General features: G+C 50.8%; 3 protein-coding genes across 3 annotated transcripts, besides 4 other annotated features; all 3 read left to right on the top strand.

Annotated features, from left to right (window-relative positions):
• The first annotated feature begins 2,445 nt into the window (after positions 1–2,445).
• Positions 2,446–3,533, top strand: BO70DRAFT_360454 (alpha/beta fold hydrolase). Its single transcript, XM_025542782.1, has one exon. It carries the CDS (start codon positions 2,570–2,572, stop codon positions 3,518–3,520), a length of 951 nt encoding a protein of 316 aa, XP_025400919.1. The 5' UTR covers positions 2,446–2,569; the 3' UTR covers positions 3,521–3,533.
• Positions 3,534–8,306: 4,773 nt separating this feature from the next.
• BO70DRAFT_427717 (alpha/beta-hydrolase) lies at positions 8,307–10,314 on the top strand (the record flags this gene model as incomplete). The annotated part of the gene is made up of 4 exons (XM_025547906.1): positions 8,307–8,412; positions 8,472–8,951; positions 9,009–9,667; positions 9,720–10,314. 4 exons carry the CDS (start codon positions 8,307–8,309, stop codon positions 10,191–10,193), a joined length of 1,719 nt encoding a protein of 572 aa, XP_025400918.1. The 3' UTR covers positions 10,194–10,314.
• Positions 10,315–10,524: 210 nt separating this feature from the next.
• On the top strand, positions 10,525–11,379 carry BO70DRAFT_394702 (uncharacterized protein; the record flags this gene model as incomplete). The annotated part of the gene is made up of 2 exons (XM_025546476.1): positions 10,525–10,774; positions 10,823–11,379. The coding sequence occupies 2 exons, from the start codon at positions 10,525–10,527 to the stop codon at positions 11,377–11,379; spliced, it is 807 nt and encodes a 268-aa protein (XP_025400917.1).
• An 822-nt stretch (positions 11,380–12,201) lies between these two features.
• Positions 12,202–14,642: a sequence feature (Protein overlapping with rRNA (BO70DRAFT_422254, PWY86684.1) was converted to a misc_feature.).
• A 110-nt stretch (positions 14,643–14,752) lies between these two features.
• Positions 14,753–15,013: a sequence feature (Protein overlapping with rRNA (BO70DRAFT_422254, PWY86684.1) was converted to a misc_feature.).
• Positions 15,014–15,263: 250 nt separating this feature from the next.
• Positions 15,264–15,382: a sequence feature (Protein overlapping with rRNA (BO70DRAFT_422254, PWY86684.1) was converted to a misc_feature.).
• A 31-nt stretch (positions 15,383–15,413) lies between these two features.
• Positions 15,414–15,454: a sequence feature (Protein overlapping with rRNA (BO70DRAFT_422254, PWY86684.1) was converted to a misc_feature.).
• Positions 15,455–15,499: the final 45 nt, after the last annotated feature.

Genomic DNA, 15,499 nt, shown 5'->3' with positions numbered 1-15,499 from the left:
ACAGAGTTTGTCATGGATGGTTTTCGGGGCCTACTGGTCATATTGCACCTCTGGCAAGACTGTCGTACTTCGCGTGCTTTGGCAGTATATGACCCGGATGCCCAATCCTCAATGCTATTTGTCGACAGGTATATGGTGGAGAGGTTTTTCTCCAAAAGCCTCCAAAGACGACACAGAATCAATTCTTGCTTAATATAGATCTTCCGGCGGTCAAACTCCATGGAAATCTATTCTCCTTATCCAGTTGTGAGTAATCGTAGCCAATCCCTCAACGGCAACCAAGGGTTCTTCTCACGACGCAGTTTTCTTGGCTAAATTGCCAGTCATGATGGTGGAAGTCCCTTTAGTCACTCAAATCACCCGTATTGCATGGTCTTAGAATCCAGTCAACTTGTCTATGATCGTTCCATGTACATTCTCGGGGCCCGACTTGTCTGCATGAAAACATCGTTAGATCTGGCAACGGCAGACTCTGCAGCTAGGCTGACCGGGTAAAGCGGATGGGTCCTCAAGTGTGACATTCCGTCCAGATTTCTTGCTGTTTCAATGACTTTCTGCGAGGCTGTTGATGGTGTTGATGGAACAGAAGAGCAGGTTGTCGTTCGTGTCCATCCACCGTTGTGGCCTTATGTCTAAGGCAATAATCTCAGCCGCTCCAGCGTGGGGCACCAACAAGCGGTCTTGAGTCATGTGAGCCGGCCACGTGCCCCTCGCGGTGTTTCTCGTTTGGCAGTGGGGTATTTCTTCTCCTTCTGCAAGCACCAGTTCGATAAACGGTTTACTATCCAACACTCCCCATGATACCTGCTGGAATGTTTTTGGACCAGCTTTGATGGCCTGGTATTGTCTCCCTTGCTTTGCTATCACATCCTCGATGTAAATAATGAACTATACTCCGACTTTGCGGTTATAAATTAGCCGAGGGAAGTGAGGTAATGCCGGCACTGTGTCGTAACCACATTTGCCCACCGACATTCGATGCTTGTTTGATGTTTCGTCCCCAGATACACGCAGAAACTCACTCAAGATACACTTGCAACTGATAGTCTGACAGAAGAACGAAACCAAGACATTATCCCACCGAGCTGTGTTCGAACATAGCCACTGCATTGGCGGTCTCATCCTGAATGAAACACTTGTGTTAAAGGCTGCGCATGGTAACTTTGATCGGAAGGGGCCGCTGCTCGTGGAGAGAAAGGCTGTCGATCTTCCAGTCCTACCAAGGTTAGTACGGGAAGGATCCAGGGCAACAGAGTATTGCTTACCGAAGTCAATTCGAAATAGAAAACAATCCGGACCATGGCCGCATACAACGGAGATTCGACAGCCTTCCTCAAATATCCATGGACCACCATGCGTGATATTCCTTTGTTCCCGTCCAGCCAGCGCAACGGATCCAGCCCATCGGACTCGTCGTACTCGTGGCTCAAGCACAAACTCGTTAATGACGAAGCAATTCCCCTTCGGGAAGATATACCCTCCACACTTCAGATCCTCAGTTACCCGGTGCTGCGGTGTCAAGGTGTGGTTTGTCGCCAGCGGATAACGTTCTTCACCGTCGCCATTAGGAAAGGTATAACTCCGTGAATACGCCAGTAATCTTCCAGCTCGGGCTGGGTTTTGACCATGTACAACTAGGCTAACAGCATTGGCAGAGGTTCAAACCCTTGCCAGCTCAATAGACCTCGCAGATAGTGTATCCCCTGTCGACACTCCGTTCAACCAGCAGTGGGCCAAATGAAAGCACGCAGACCGTGACTGACCAAGTTGCCGGCAATACGCATCTCTGATCGCTCGTTTGCGATTTTCCCATGGTTGCCGATTGTCATGACTACCTGGTTATTGTTAAACACCACCGACATTTGGAAACCCATGTTGAAGCTGGACATGGCTTCATAGCGTCGCAACTAGACAACGTAAACTGTGATATCTTCACCACTTGTTTTTTGGAGTACCGAAAGAAGCTGCCTGAGGCCCAGAACATCCATGACGGGCTACGATGGGCCCAAGCTGGTCAACCCGCGGTATTGCAAAATTACTGGAACGGTCACAACCAAGTTCGATTACCCCGTCTGGCCACCTTTCTCGCAAGTCCCCGAGACCCATAGGTGGAAGAGCTAGGGACGCATCTTTATCATATTGGTTCTTCTGTTATATACGAAGTATACAGCAATATATTGCTTGGTCATCACAATTGACCTGCAAACTGCATACTAAAGAAGATTAGCCGTCTACTCCTGCGCAAGGCTGCAGTAGAGCATGATACCAATACCAAATTACCGGATTTGTTCTAGACTGGTGCTGACATGTAAGCCCTAGTGATCCTGGCGAGCGGGCAGCGCTGGTCATTGGAAGAAATCGCCCCCATATGGCCCGACCAAAGCTGCGCCAACCTTCCTGCCCTTCCCCTCTGTCAGATACAACGGCTATAAAGACCCGATCAACGACCGCGGCCATTTGAGCCTCGCCAGAGAAGCTGCTTCTTCCACATTTCACCCCCTCCCACACTCGTGCTTCTTCACGTCGCCTTGATCATCCTTCTGCGTCTCAACCCTTGGGTCTTCTCAAAATGGCGGACGTGCAGTTTCTTGCTCTCACCACCAAGCCTTCGGCGCAGCTGAGCTACAGCTTCCAAGCGCCTGAGGCCGCGTCCAAGCCCACACTGGTCGTCTTTCTGAACGGCCTTGGGCTGCCGCAAACCTTCTGGCTCCCCGTCATTGCTCAGCTGAAAGCCCTGCGCCAGGGGCAGAGCACTCCTGCCTTTTTGACCTACGATCGCTTCGGGCAAGGCCAGAGCACCGATCGCGATCCCCAGGACGCCGGCGCTGAAGACCCCATGCATGGCCATGACTGCCTCGCTTCAGTGCATGATGCCCGACAACTGATCACCCAGATGTCGCAGGACAAGCTGGGGGTGTCCGACGTGGACTCTGTGTCACTTATCCTGGTGGGCAACTCCATCGGCTGCGCTCTGGCTCGTCTCTACGCACAAGAATATCCCGGAACCGTAGCTGCTCTCCTCCTCCTCGACAGCGTGCTAGCCAACTCCGATTTCGTTTCTGTTTTTCCTGACCCCGATGCCGCGGACTTCGACCCCGCCGCTCTGCACGGTCTCCCCGTCGAAGCCATCCGCGCGGTCCGGGCCGGTGCCCGCCGCGTGTTCCACCCCGATGTCGGCAGCAAAGAGGGTCTCAGCCGGCGGAGCTTGCGGGAGCTGCTGCCTGCCAGCGATGGACCTTTGCTGAAAGGACCCGCCGGGCACGGACCTTACGTGACGGTGGTGGGCCACGACTTCGATGCGTTTGCCGAGGAGTCCGCCAAGATGGGACCCCCCAAGCCGGTGACGAACCTGTTTGTCAATCCGTACTGGCAGCGGTACAACGAGGGGTTGGTGAAGATTACGGAGACCGAGTACAGCAAGGGGCCGATTCTGGCGCCCAACGCGGGCCACTTCGTGCAGAAGGATAACCCGGAGTTTGTGGTGCAGGAGCTGAATGAGCTGCTGGAGAAGGTGCTGTGAGACTAGTATTGATTAGGTAGATAGATTAGATACCTTTATGAATTTATGGAATTCTTCTTCATTAATTTTGCTCATCGAACACTCTTCCCAATCCCCGGTCTTCATTCCCCCTCCCCTCCAGTCCCTGGCCCGTCCTGACATTTCCGTATGTACGCCCTGCAGCCTGTATACGTACTTCTGTTTGACGTTTACAATCTACATAACGCAGGGTCCAGCCCGAGATCCACTACTTCAAACTACCCCGCAATCTACCGCAGCCTTAGGCATCAATTACCGACGTCATGGAGCGCCCGGTTTTTGGTAGGGGGATATTAGCCAAATGAAACTATTTTGTGAATACTTTGTAGACGCCTTGACAAATCAGCCTGTCTCAGTACCAGGCAAGGCACTGTTCCATTCAAAGCTATCGAGGATCGCAACGGTCACACCCCCAGCTATCATCCCCCCCCCCGCTTCATCGAGAGACAGTTCATGCGCAAAGCTCGAAACACACTCTCTTTCTCACAGCATGTGTCACCAGAGACTGGTGACCGGAGTTTCTCTTCCTGTGGTGAGTGTGGATCAGCTTCTACTGAAAATGGACCGAAGGCACCGGGTTTGCATGACTGTCACTGACCTCCCAACCGCCCCCGATTTATTTTCATTCCTTGATGTATGATGCGAGTGATGATGTGGCCGGTTATAAATGGTATCGCGAGGAGAGAGAAAAAGACTAAAGTTTTGTGGTATATGTCCGGCGGGATGAATGTTGTCGATGTGATGAAAAGGGGGAGAGTCAGGATGAAGGCTAATACGGCTACCGCTGTGGAATTCATGGTGTGAGTTTTTGGGAGTGACGGAGGGAGATTGGGAATACAAAATATTACTAAGAAACTAGGGGGAGCACAACATGGTTTATATAAGATGCGTAGACTTTCGGATATGCTTTCCTCGTGGTCGGATGATAAGATGCTCACTCAGCCTTATGGGTGTCGCGGTCGGATCATACATAATAATAGGGACGTTTACCTCGCGCTGAACAGCTGCCGTATGACCATTATTGGCTTGGTGGACCTATAAGCGTGTCGACTAAGGGGCTTGTGCTCGATAATCAATGCGGAGTGGGTACATTGTTATTGAGTAGACACTCTCATAGGCAAGTAGATAGGTGGCCTCGTCTAGTATCTGTGCCTTGGAGTCGGAATTGCCCCGCATTTTCATTCCTTTGCTCCTTACCTGCTTACCAGGTTTAACAACACGACTGGCTCTGCGCACAAGCACCAATCATGAACAGCGTATTACAGGACAGACATTGCAGATGGAGTTCTGATGTCCGGTCCACAAGGCTGAGCCTACTGTACTGTTAGCCCGGCATCGTCTCCACTGATCTTCCCTTGTTTAGAACCGTGTGGAGGATGCAGCACTTCCTTCCACTGATATCAGTTGGGAAAATGAGTAGATGAGCCACTCGTCTAGAAAGGTGTTTTCCTTGTCTCGAGCTTACTTCTTCAACAATAACCAGGGCCTTGAGGACACTAGAGATACTACCTACAGCCATAGGGGTTGGTATTGAATACCCTGATACAGGCACCATACAGGGGCCATCATTCGTTTCTTCTCTTGGTATGTTGGTTGGCCTGTAGTGTTTCTCTTTGCTTATTATTGTTCGACTTTTGGATTCACCTGTGGGTCTAGGGAAATCATCTCACTGGCCTGATAGGAATCGGACCACCAACGGCCACGAGGAGGGCGATGACAGCCTCCAGTAATGCAATTTTCGCGCGATTCATCCAAGCCCGCGGTATCCGCATCCACCATTTAGCTGCTGACATGGGTGGGTTGGAAACAATTCCTAAGGCCAACTTCTTTCTCTTTTAAATCCCACCCACTCCCCCTTTTTCTTCCCATTTCCTTCTCTCCTGAAATCCCGTCCCGAAACAATCAACCACCTCCCCTACACCCACGCCGTAATCAAAGACACCCTCCGTCTCTTCCCCCCCGGCCAACGGCCTCCGCGCCGGCCTTCCAGGCATCTCCCTCCACTTTTCATTCAGCGGGAAATCCTACCCCACGGAAAACTACGCCATCTGGATCTCCCATAGCGCTGTCGAGCGGAACCCGAGTTCTTGGCCCGAACCAGACAGTTTCATTCCTGATCGTTGGCTCGTGAGCCCCGATCATCCTTTATCTCCCCCCCCCCCCCCCCCGCGGCTGGAGGGTGGAGGCCATTTGAGCACGGGGCGAGGAAATGTGTAGGACAGAATATGTCCTTGCTTAGTATCAAGTTTTCGTTGGCGATGGTGGTGAGGCAGTTTGATTTTGAAAATCAGTACGAGGAGTTTGACCGGCTGAATCCGTCGGAGGGGGTTAGGACGATGTTTGGTGAGAGGGCGTATACGGTGCAAAAGGGCTCGGGGCATCCTGCGCAGGGCTTACCCTGTAAGGTTGCCTTGCGGGGTGATTTTCTCTAAAGTTCTATTATATCAAATGCTTTTGATAGCTTCCTCTTGGGTATTATTGTGTCTATATTCGATGCTCTCCATCAATATACCGCTGGAACCTTTTGACAATCCCCGTGAGTACCTACAATGGGAGGTGGGTGCTAGATGCCCCAATCACTTAACCAGGATATACTCACCTCACAAATGGATCATATAGTCCAATCTTCGCCTAAGATATGATGGCGGCGGTAAAAGAAAGCCCCGACGAGGTCCTAGAAACTCCCGCATATCTAATCTACCTTACTGTCTACATACATACCAATCTCACCCCGCAAAACGGAACAAGCTTGCGCCCTTCCACAACGCGGAGTTGCTCCGATCGCGCGTGTCGTTTGACTGTGCAAACCCCGCTCCCTTCCGCCTTCCGCTCCATCTATCCAAACACGAGCAACCAACACCACATAACGCGGCAAAAGAATATAAGTAAAAGAGAAAAAAAAGAAGGAAAAGACATACAAACAGGAGGGATTCGCTGGTGGTCACCCACCCAACTACTAACCTCCCGGCGTGTGGCTTAAGTACGGCTGAGCGGACGGGAAGCCCTGTTCTCCACACCCTATGGTCGTATGTACGGTTTTCGTGTGAGATGGGGGATGTGTAGAGAGAGGGGTTGAATCGGGATGTAGGATGCAATGGTGGTGAGAGACATGGACTGGGGTTGAGGAACTGGTCTTCCGCCGTTATACAGGCTGGCATGCCATGCCGACTTTGTCTCCGCACGTGTATTCCGTGCCGACATCCAGCTGTACCTTGTATTCCCCCACTGGCACATTAACAGGACAGCTGCGAGGTGGTCCTGCTAGCAGCACCTCCCACATACCTAGATTTCTGTCTCAAGGATATGATCATTCCAGAATAACAGTTTCAAGATGCCGTTTCGCTTCAGTCCACCTCTTGAGACAGATCTGGCCTACTGAGACACGGCGCGCGATACCACGAGGCTGAGTTCGTTCAATAAGCATCACATCCACTGCAAACTCATCATGCAAGTATCCAGATCCCCCATAACCATATGTGGCTTGCTCCTTATCTACATCCGGATAAGAGTCAAGCACCGTTACGCAGTGATGGTCGTCGTCTTTTATATTTAACTCAGTGCACAATATGCCAATTATAACATCTCCGGTAGTCTGACTCATCATGCTTAGTTAGCCATTTTCCAGCAGATGGTGCATCTCTCGTCCTCGTTATCTGTGTCTTCGGACATTTTAAATAGGGGCTTAAAGTTGGTCTCTCTCAGCTCAATCATCGACAGTGAGGAGAAAGAGGATGAGGAATCAACTACGGCGGGACGCGGGGTAATAATTACCATCGGGCACAAACAACAAGGCTTACATGCATCCTTAGACCTGGACAAGTGTGGGGCTGGATTCTTGGGCTCAACGTCCTGCTACCCCAACGGGAGTAACAAACATCCAAGTCATGTATTTATTCTGCATTTTTAAGAAAATATTAGCCAGCATATTTTATCACCTAGGGTCACATACTACAGCATCACCCGCGATTTATCCAGTGTTTCTCACCGAGAAAGCAACAAGTTAAAAAAGGCTGGATTCCTGGTTCGCCTTGTTCAATACGTGGCTCAAGCACCGACTACGGCTGAGAGGACAGGAAGGTCTATTGTTCACACCCTATGGTTGCATGTATAACTCTCATTGAGTGTCGGTCTAATATAGAAAGGAATCGTAATGCGAAGCGTGGACTGTTGATGGCGGTGGAGATGATGTATATCGTAAGGTATTTATTGCCTTGGTGACGCGGTGGAAGGGATTGATTGGTTGGTTGGTTGAGAGTTGACAGTTGCTCGCGAAGCAAAACTGATGCCGTATCCGAGATCCGGGGCGTGTCAACGAGCCTGCGAGGACTAAAGAGGATCTTTCATCATTGTACAGTGTACACGTTGACGTAGTTGAAGTTGGACAAAATCTTCGGACCCGACTGCCGTCAACGGACTTTATCTCCGCGTGCGCATTCCGTGCCAACGTCCAACTCTATATCTCCCCTCCTCTCCGGGAGAAGAGTAACCCGGATGACTCCACTCTCTGCTCGAGTTTTATCTTCAACTGATGGTTTCGTAGATCCGAGCGCGGAGGTGATGTGATTGGGGGATGAAGTATTTCCGGGCGAGCGTCGTACCGTAACCCTTTTTATCCACGTCTGGGGAGTATCCGGGGTAACGTTGTGTTCCCCGCGTTTGGGTGGGGCAAACCATGGGGGCCGTTAAAAGGAACCCTGGTTCATTCCTGGGGATGGATTTTTGCTTTTTCCTCTTTTTCCTTTAGTGTTCCGCTCTTTATGAAGGACTGATGTTCGTCATGCGCATGTTGCTGGCTATCGGTCTTACGGCGCTGAGCAGCGCATATGCGCTTCCTCCGGCGGACCCTGTCGTGGGATATACCCGGAACGGATCCTGTGGGTTCACGGCCATATTCCACCTTGTATAAGACCCTATATTTGCTAATCAACGATAGATTTGGGGTTTCATGTCCCACAACCATCGAGTGAAGTCTTCCTAGGGATTCCATACGCGCACGCCCGCCGGCTGCGCATAGCCGACTCACTCAATGAGACATGGACGGGGGCGCACAACGCGACGCGGTATGGCCTCACCTGCCCCGGTTGGGGTGATCAGAATGATTGGGGATGGCCGATTGGCGAGGACTGTTTGAATATTGACATTGCGCGGCCGGTCGGCACGACACCCGACCAACGCCTACCCGTCATGGTCTGGATCTACGGCGGCGGATTCTACCAAGGGGCAATTCGCGACCCGATGATGAATCTCGGTTATATGGTCCAGACCTCGACGCAGATCGACATGCCTGTTTTGGTGGTCTCGGTGAATTCGCGACTAGCGGGGTACGGGTATCTGAATAGCGAGGAGACGGTGCGCGAGGGGATTGCTAATCTGGGACTGCGCGATCTGTGGAAGGCGCTGGAGTGGATTCAAGGTACTATCTTCGGGGTCTCCAACCTTTCGTCCATTATGACTGACTGACTGTCAATAGAGAATATCGAAGGCTTCGGCGGCGACACATCCCGCGTCACCATCTGGGGCGAGTCCTCGGGCGGCCTCAGCGTCGAACTGCTCGCGCAGGCGTACAGTGGCCAGAACTCAGGTCTCTTCCACGCGGGTATCATCTCCAGCGTGACGGCCTACTCGCCGTTTATGGGAACCATGAAGCAGCAGCAGGGGTACTTTGACAGTGTCAGCGAGAGCACGGGCTGCAATTCATCTATCGAGATGATCGATTGTCTCCGCAACCTCCCTCTCCAACAATATAATGCCAGTCTGTACGCAGCCAACTCCGGCACCGACTTTCGCCCCGTCATCGACGGTGACTTCCTCAAGAACTCGCCTTCCTCGCAGTTCTCTCACCAGCAGATGGCCCCTGTCGCACTTCTTCTGGGCGCAAACTCCGACGAGGGTCTGACGACGTTCATCAACAGCGCTAACACGAGCGAAGAGCTGGTTGAGCTCGTGCAGGAGAAGTTCGCGCTTAATGCCAGCACGTCGGAGGAGATCGTGGCGCTGTACGCGGATCTGGACACGTTACCCCCGTACTCGCAATCGTTGGATGTCGACTGGGTCGCGCAGGCGCAAGCGGCGGGATTCGAAGCCGGAAATTGGAGCCGAGTGGGATATGCTATCGGGGGAGACTGGAGCGTAAGCTTCCCGATCGGCCTGCTACCGGAGCTTCCCGACTAACTTACTATAGGCAATCTCAGGCCGGCGCAAAACAGCCCAACGCTGGAATGAAGGTAGTGGGCAGCCGGTATACAGCTACCGCTTCGACACAGACCCCTGGCGGTTCCCAATCCACCCCGAGTCTAGTGGACTTGGACTAGGGTTTGCCCAGCACGGCAGTGACCTATGCTTCGAGTTCCGCATCCCCTATGCACCCTATACGCCATACCTGCCCATCCAGAACGTGACCGCCATGCATCATGTCAGCTATGCCTTGCAGGCCACCTGGATCAGCTTTGCCTCGACCAAGGACCCCAACCACCACGGACTTGACTGGATCCCCCACTGGCCGGAGTATACTACCTCGCGCCAGAACTTCGTGTACAATGCCACACTGTCGAACACGTTGAATCTGCATGTTGAGGAGGATTCCTGGCGGGAGAGCCAGATTCAGTGGTGGATTGATCGGTGGGATTGGCTGTTGACGCAGGCGAAGGGGTTTTAACGGCAGTCACATTAGGTGTAAACTGGGTCTAATCAATTGCCTCTGGCTCTGAGGTAGAGGGCGCTTGCAGGCCTGGCACGCGTGGTCAGTGAATGAGGTGATTTTAGCGTACATGAAGATTAGAGAAGAGGGGGGAAGAGAAGGGAAGCCGAGAGGGACAGGGAGAGGGAATGCCCTCTGCGCAACAGGCGCTAGACCCAAACAGGACCACGCTGGCTCTGACATGACATCGCTACTTCATCAGTCCCCCCAGTAAATTCTTTTCAGTCACATATAAGTCATGCCCCATCCCTGAAATCCCTCCACAGCCCTCTAGGGTATTGCAACAGCCATGCCTTACTTAACGTCGGCGCCCGAAATATTCCGAAAGACCCGGGATCTTGCACAAGGACACCTGGACGATTACGGGGACGAAGACATGCTGGAGTGTATGACGGCTGAAGTGGGGGGGGGGGAGGAGAGGACAGATATCGACCTTGAGGACATGACAAGTTCCGACTTGGAGAGATTCTTCGGCGTCACAGAGGGCTCGGAACCTTTTCCAGAGACAGGCGATGAGGCTCCACTCACAAATTTCTTGGGTATGTGGCTCAGTGATCTAACAAATCAATAGCTAATAGAACCTGCAGTCGGCCACCAGGCCAGATTTCAAAGTGCTATGAACAGGGCCCTTGAAAGCGAGGCCAAGATACATATCACCCTGGGGTTTCTCCTTCTGGACACATTCTATAGAGTTTTGGGGTTTCTCGAACGGGAGAATAGAACGCTTCCTAGAACAAAGAAGTTAAATCTCAACGCTGGGACAAGACTTCAGGGAGCTGTACCAGGACCCTCGGGGGAAGGGCACCACATCACCGGAGACGTGGACTACTCCGTCTTCGCTGGCTTTGATTTGCACTTCGACCTTGCGAGCAACCTCGTCTGCGTTGTGGTCAAGCCACAAGGTTTTTCTTCGACTAGAGAGCCCCAGATTATCAGTTCAATGGCTCTTGTACAGAAGCGCAGGATGAAGACCGGCGTGCAGAGCCCCACCGTCTACGGCATCTTGAGCAATAGCAGCCAGTTTTACTTTTTTCATACCGATGCACAGCAACGGTATAGCGTCCTCTGGTACTCTTCTATTTTATCCTCTTGCATTTCGCGTACATTCCTCTTGAGTCTTTTACACGATGCCCCCCCTATATGATCCTCCTCTTTGATAAAGACAGTACATACGACCATAGGGTGTGGAGAACAGGGCTTCCCGTCCGCTCAGCCGTACTTAAGCCACACGCCGGAAGGTTAGTAGTTGGGTGGGTGACCACCAGCGAATCCCCTCTGTCGTATGTATTCTTAATTTTTTTATATAGCATTCCTGTTATCTGGATGTTGTTTGGTGCGCAGGAAGTAGAAGTTTTTTTGCTGCGGGCGCGGTTAACGGATGATAGTCTGATGTTGCACAAACCATCGGTTGTTCCTGCTGTAGGGCCCATAGTATGTATTTCTTGTCGCACAACACCCCGGTCCGGTTGGCTAGCTGTAAGTATACGTGTGGGTTTCACAATATGTCTGTGGACAGCATAATCGGGATGGGTGGGTGGATAGAAGTTTTTTTTTCAAACTGCAACAAAGTCCTAGTAATATAATAATAGAGGGAACCTCCCTGATGAAGCCTGATTTTACGATAATGCACGTGTCATGAACCGCAGACATTGCATATATTTTTAGAATGAGGCAGAAATAAATCAAACATAATAATGACGGGCGCGTACAGCAGCAAAGATATCAGCCCGGAGGAGCATTAGACTGGCAGTGAGGTGATCTGCTCAACAAGCCCTCGAGAAGGAAGAGGGATTTGGGAAGAGAGAGATGACTGGAGGCATCGACCTCGGCAGCAACTCCGCTGACACACGAAGCAACAAAAAACAACAATATCAGGGAAAGACAAGAGTCGGAATCCGGCGGCCGTGGTGGTATGAAGGTGTCAAATGCCCCGTCTGATACAAACCTTGGCCGGACAAATCGTCTTTTATTGAAGGACAATTGATTTGAATGTAGGTTTGAGGATCGTCAACCAGACAATAAGAGGAATAAAACCGGAGCCTAATCGATGCGAGATCCCATCATTGGTTGTTCTGATGGCAAGAACGTTCACATGGATTTCCTCGAGAATAGCCTCATTGTTCTTTGTCGGGTAAAAAGGAAGATCTGTGGGTTTGCGTCCACTGAGTTGATCAAGTTTGTCGACTGGTTTCAGGTAGCCTTTGTCGTCTCTATAATAGTAACACAAGTTCCAGTTCGAGTACCATGAGGCTGAAAGGGCTAGAAATTCCACTCCAGTAATCCTTGTGCAGGGTTTCACCGCTTCCAATGCGGTGTAATGCTTCGATCTCGGATCAAACGCCATGTAGCCGAAAAATAGACCCTCGTATTGGAACATAAAACGTACAGGTTGATCTGGTCGTCCTACCAAGGGCAGCACAATCGTCTGCGAGTGAGCCAGGATAGACATAGGCTGTCCACCAGCTTCTATCTGCTGTTGGGTAAACTTTTCAAGCAATTCCGAATTTTTCTGTTCTCCACCTGGCCAAACACCACAAGCTTCGTTGAATGCCTTGTTCGTTGGGAACCTGTACCTGAATAGTTGCATGTACTCATCACGGCCCATTAGACTCCTAAATTCATGCGGAAATTCCGATCTCATGCATCCATGCCTCCATAGAAAAGTTCCAGTTACAATTGCCTCTTCCTCCAAAGGAATTTCATTGCCAGCCTTCAGCCAGCGAAGTTCACTGACTGTTGCGCTATCAATGACAGCCCAGGATGCAATAGGAAGAAGTTTCGACTCAGATTCGAATTCTGGACTCTCCTTGACGGACACCCAGGACCATGAAGGAAACACAGTGCGGCCTCGGCTTTGGCCATAAACCCTCCAAGTAATTGCCTCATCGAAATGTATCAAAGACATTGAGAATTGATGGTTTCCCTTTCCCACAAAAAAGTCCAGAGCACCAGCAAGTCCATTGACAATATCCTCCTCGACGCTGAACTGTCTATTGCTAATTTCCGCAACCAGGAGAGGGTAATCGAAGTATTTGGCATTTCCTCCTCGGTGACGGATACCAGCCGCCCACTCTTGAATATCTGTCTTGATTTCGGGATCAGTCTCGCTTTGGTAATAAAGCCCGTTCTTGGTGAAGAAAAGCAACCGGGGAGACATTATGCGTTCCTGGCATGTCCAGCCGCGGGTTTGCCACTTTGACCTGTTACAGGATCCATCGAAACTGTCAGGAAACGCCTCAAATAGCTGGTCGCCAATACGGAATCGAGGATATCTTGAACGCCCCAATTCGGGCGAGACACCATGCAGACCGTGGCCTGAGTGAGAGCCTTCCAAAGCAACTATAGTAAAGAGGCCACCTCTATATATATCGCACATAGCGTCAATCTGAGTTTTCTTGGACGAGCTTTCCTCATTCTGTATGATGCAAAGTCTATCAACCCAAAGATATCGGCTGCCAAGGTTGCTGCAAACTTCGATAGCATCTCGTATGGTTTGCGGTAGATCGTCTCGTTCGAGGCTCCTTGATTGTTCCAAGTCAGAGATATTCTCCGAGGTCGCTTGACACGATGTGTTTGTTCCCCAAACATAGCTGAGACATGCATATTCGCAGGGTGTCGGGGCAAGGACAACGCAGAGCTCCCGGATATCAATCAAACGAAAGCCATCTGGAGGCTTGCACAAGCCGATGCTTTTTGAGCTTTTTTGGGCGCTTTCTAGACTTTCTTCAATCCATTTCTTGACTGTCAGCCAGTCAATTTCGCTCACGCTATATTCAGTTGTGAAATCTGGCATTTTTGCTTCTGTTGAAGAATCAAAGTTTCCATAAAGTCTTGCGCATGGGTATTTTTGACCTTGCTCTCGTACAGATAAATAGATGTGGTCGTGTTTATCCAATTGTACATCAACATGAACAACCTGGCTTATGTCGGTGCCACCCTCCAAAGTGAGTAATTCCGTAATTCGTGCACATAAGAAGCAGCTTTCCTTTCGGGCCTGTATCTCCCAAATACGGTCGAGCACAATTGCAATATTCCAGTCATATCGAAATTCGTTGTGGGGGTTCGGATAAGTGGGCCAGGATTTGTCGAAATTATTCACGGATATCTGTTCCAAACACTCAATTCTAAGGTGTGCACAGGATTTGCAGAGACTTTCCTCGTATCTGGCACAAGAAGGTCTCCGCTTGTGAAATATAGAATCACAGTCTTCTAGTGTGAAGTCGGGCAACCTACTATCCGGGTCGTTCCTGATGTACCCGAAAATCCTCTTGTCGGAAATGAGGTCCAAACATATAGAGCAAGGTTCTTCAGGAAGGCTTTCTGGCGATGATGGTGTGGCCATGATGCTGCTCGCCTCGACCATTGCCGGGGTATTCCACTTGGGCGACTGGGGATAATTATCGCTTACTCCAAGTCGCAGCCCTCATGCGTGCATGCAACTACTTATCTCCTGGTGGGCTGGAATTTCATGGGTTAGGCATGCGGGGGTTTCAATCTGTTAGCTGAGCCAATCATACATCCAGTTTCCTCATATTGCTTTCTTCCCTTATCCGCTCCAATCCGGACGAGGAGCGTGGCGAAGAACAGCTGGCCGTTTTGCATGGTAAGGCTTCCAACCAGATCCTTTTTTTTTAGGTGATCCATTCGAGACATCTGCGCGTGCAGGGAGACGACAACACCTGCGAGCATGTCCTTCTCCCCTTTGGCCGGCACCCCGAAGGATGTAAAGCCGTCCGGATGCTCGTTATGTAGCCGATCGTCCCTTTCCACCCAGAGCACTATATATATATATATATATATATATATATATATATAGTGCCCGGCGCTTTATTAATACGTCTCTCAAAGCAACCCTGTTGTGTACGACGCGTCATGATGCGACCTTTCCAGATGGAATGTCGTCTCCTAACCAGCCATAAAACCAACAACATAATGCAACAATGCCATCCTGGGGTACAACCCAACTGTATACTGCCTTGTCAGTGTTCGGTCCGCATGTCAAACTGCTCTACATGATTCCCTTCTCACTGATATCAAACACATACGACCATAGGGTGTGGAGAACAGGGCTTCCCGTCCGCTCAGCCGTACTTAAGCCACACGCCGGGAGGTTAGTAGTTGGGTGGGTGACCACCAGCGAATCCCTTCTGTTGTATGTATTTTTGATTGATTATATACCTTTTTTTGCATCTGGAGAGTTGTTTGGCGCAGGAAGTCATCGTGTATTGAGGCTGGAATGGCGCCGCGTTGCTGCGCGTTGCTGC

Source organism: Aspergillus heteromorphus, assembly GCF_003184545.1.
Source record: "Aspergillus heteromorphus CBS 117.55 chromosome Unknown BO70scaffold_7, whole genome shotgun sequence".
In the NCBI taxonomy this organism is placed as follows: Eukaryota; Fungi; Ascomycota; class Eurotiomycetes; order Eurotiales; family Aspergillaceae; genus Aspergillus; species Aspergillus heteromorphus.
Note: the sequence above shows the minus strand (reverse complement) of the source record. Positions and strands in the feature narration are given on the sequence as shown.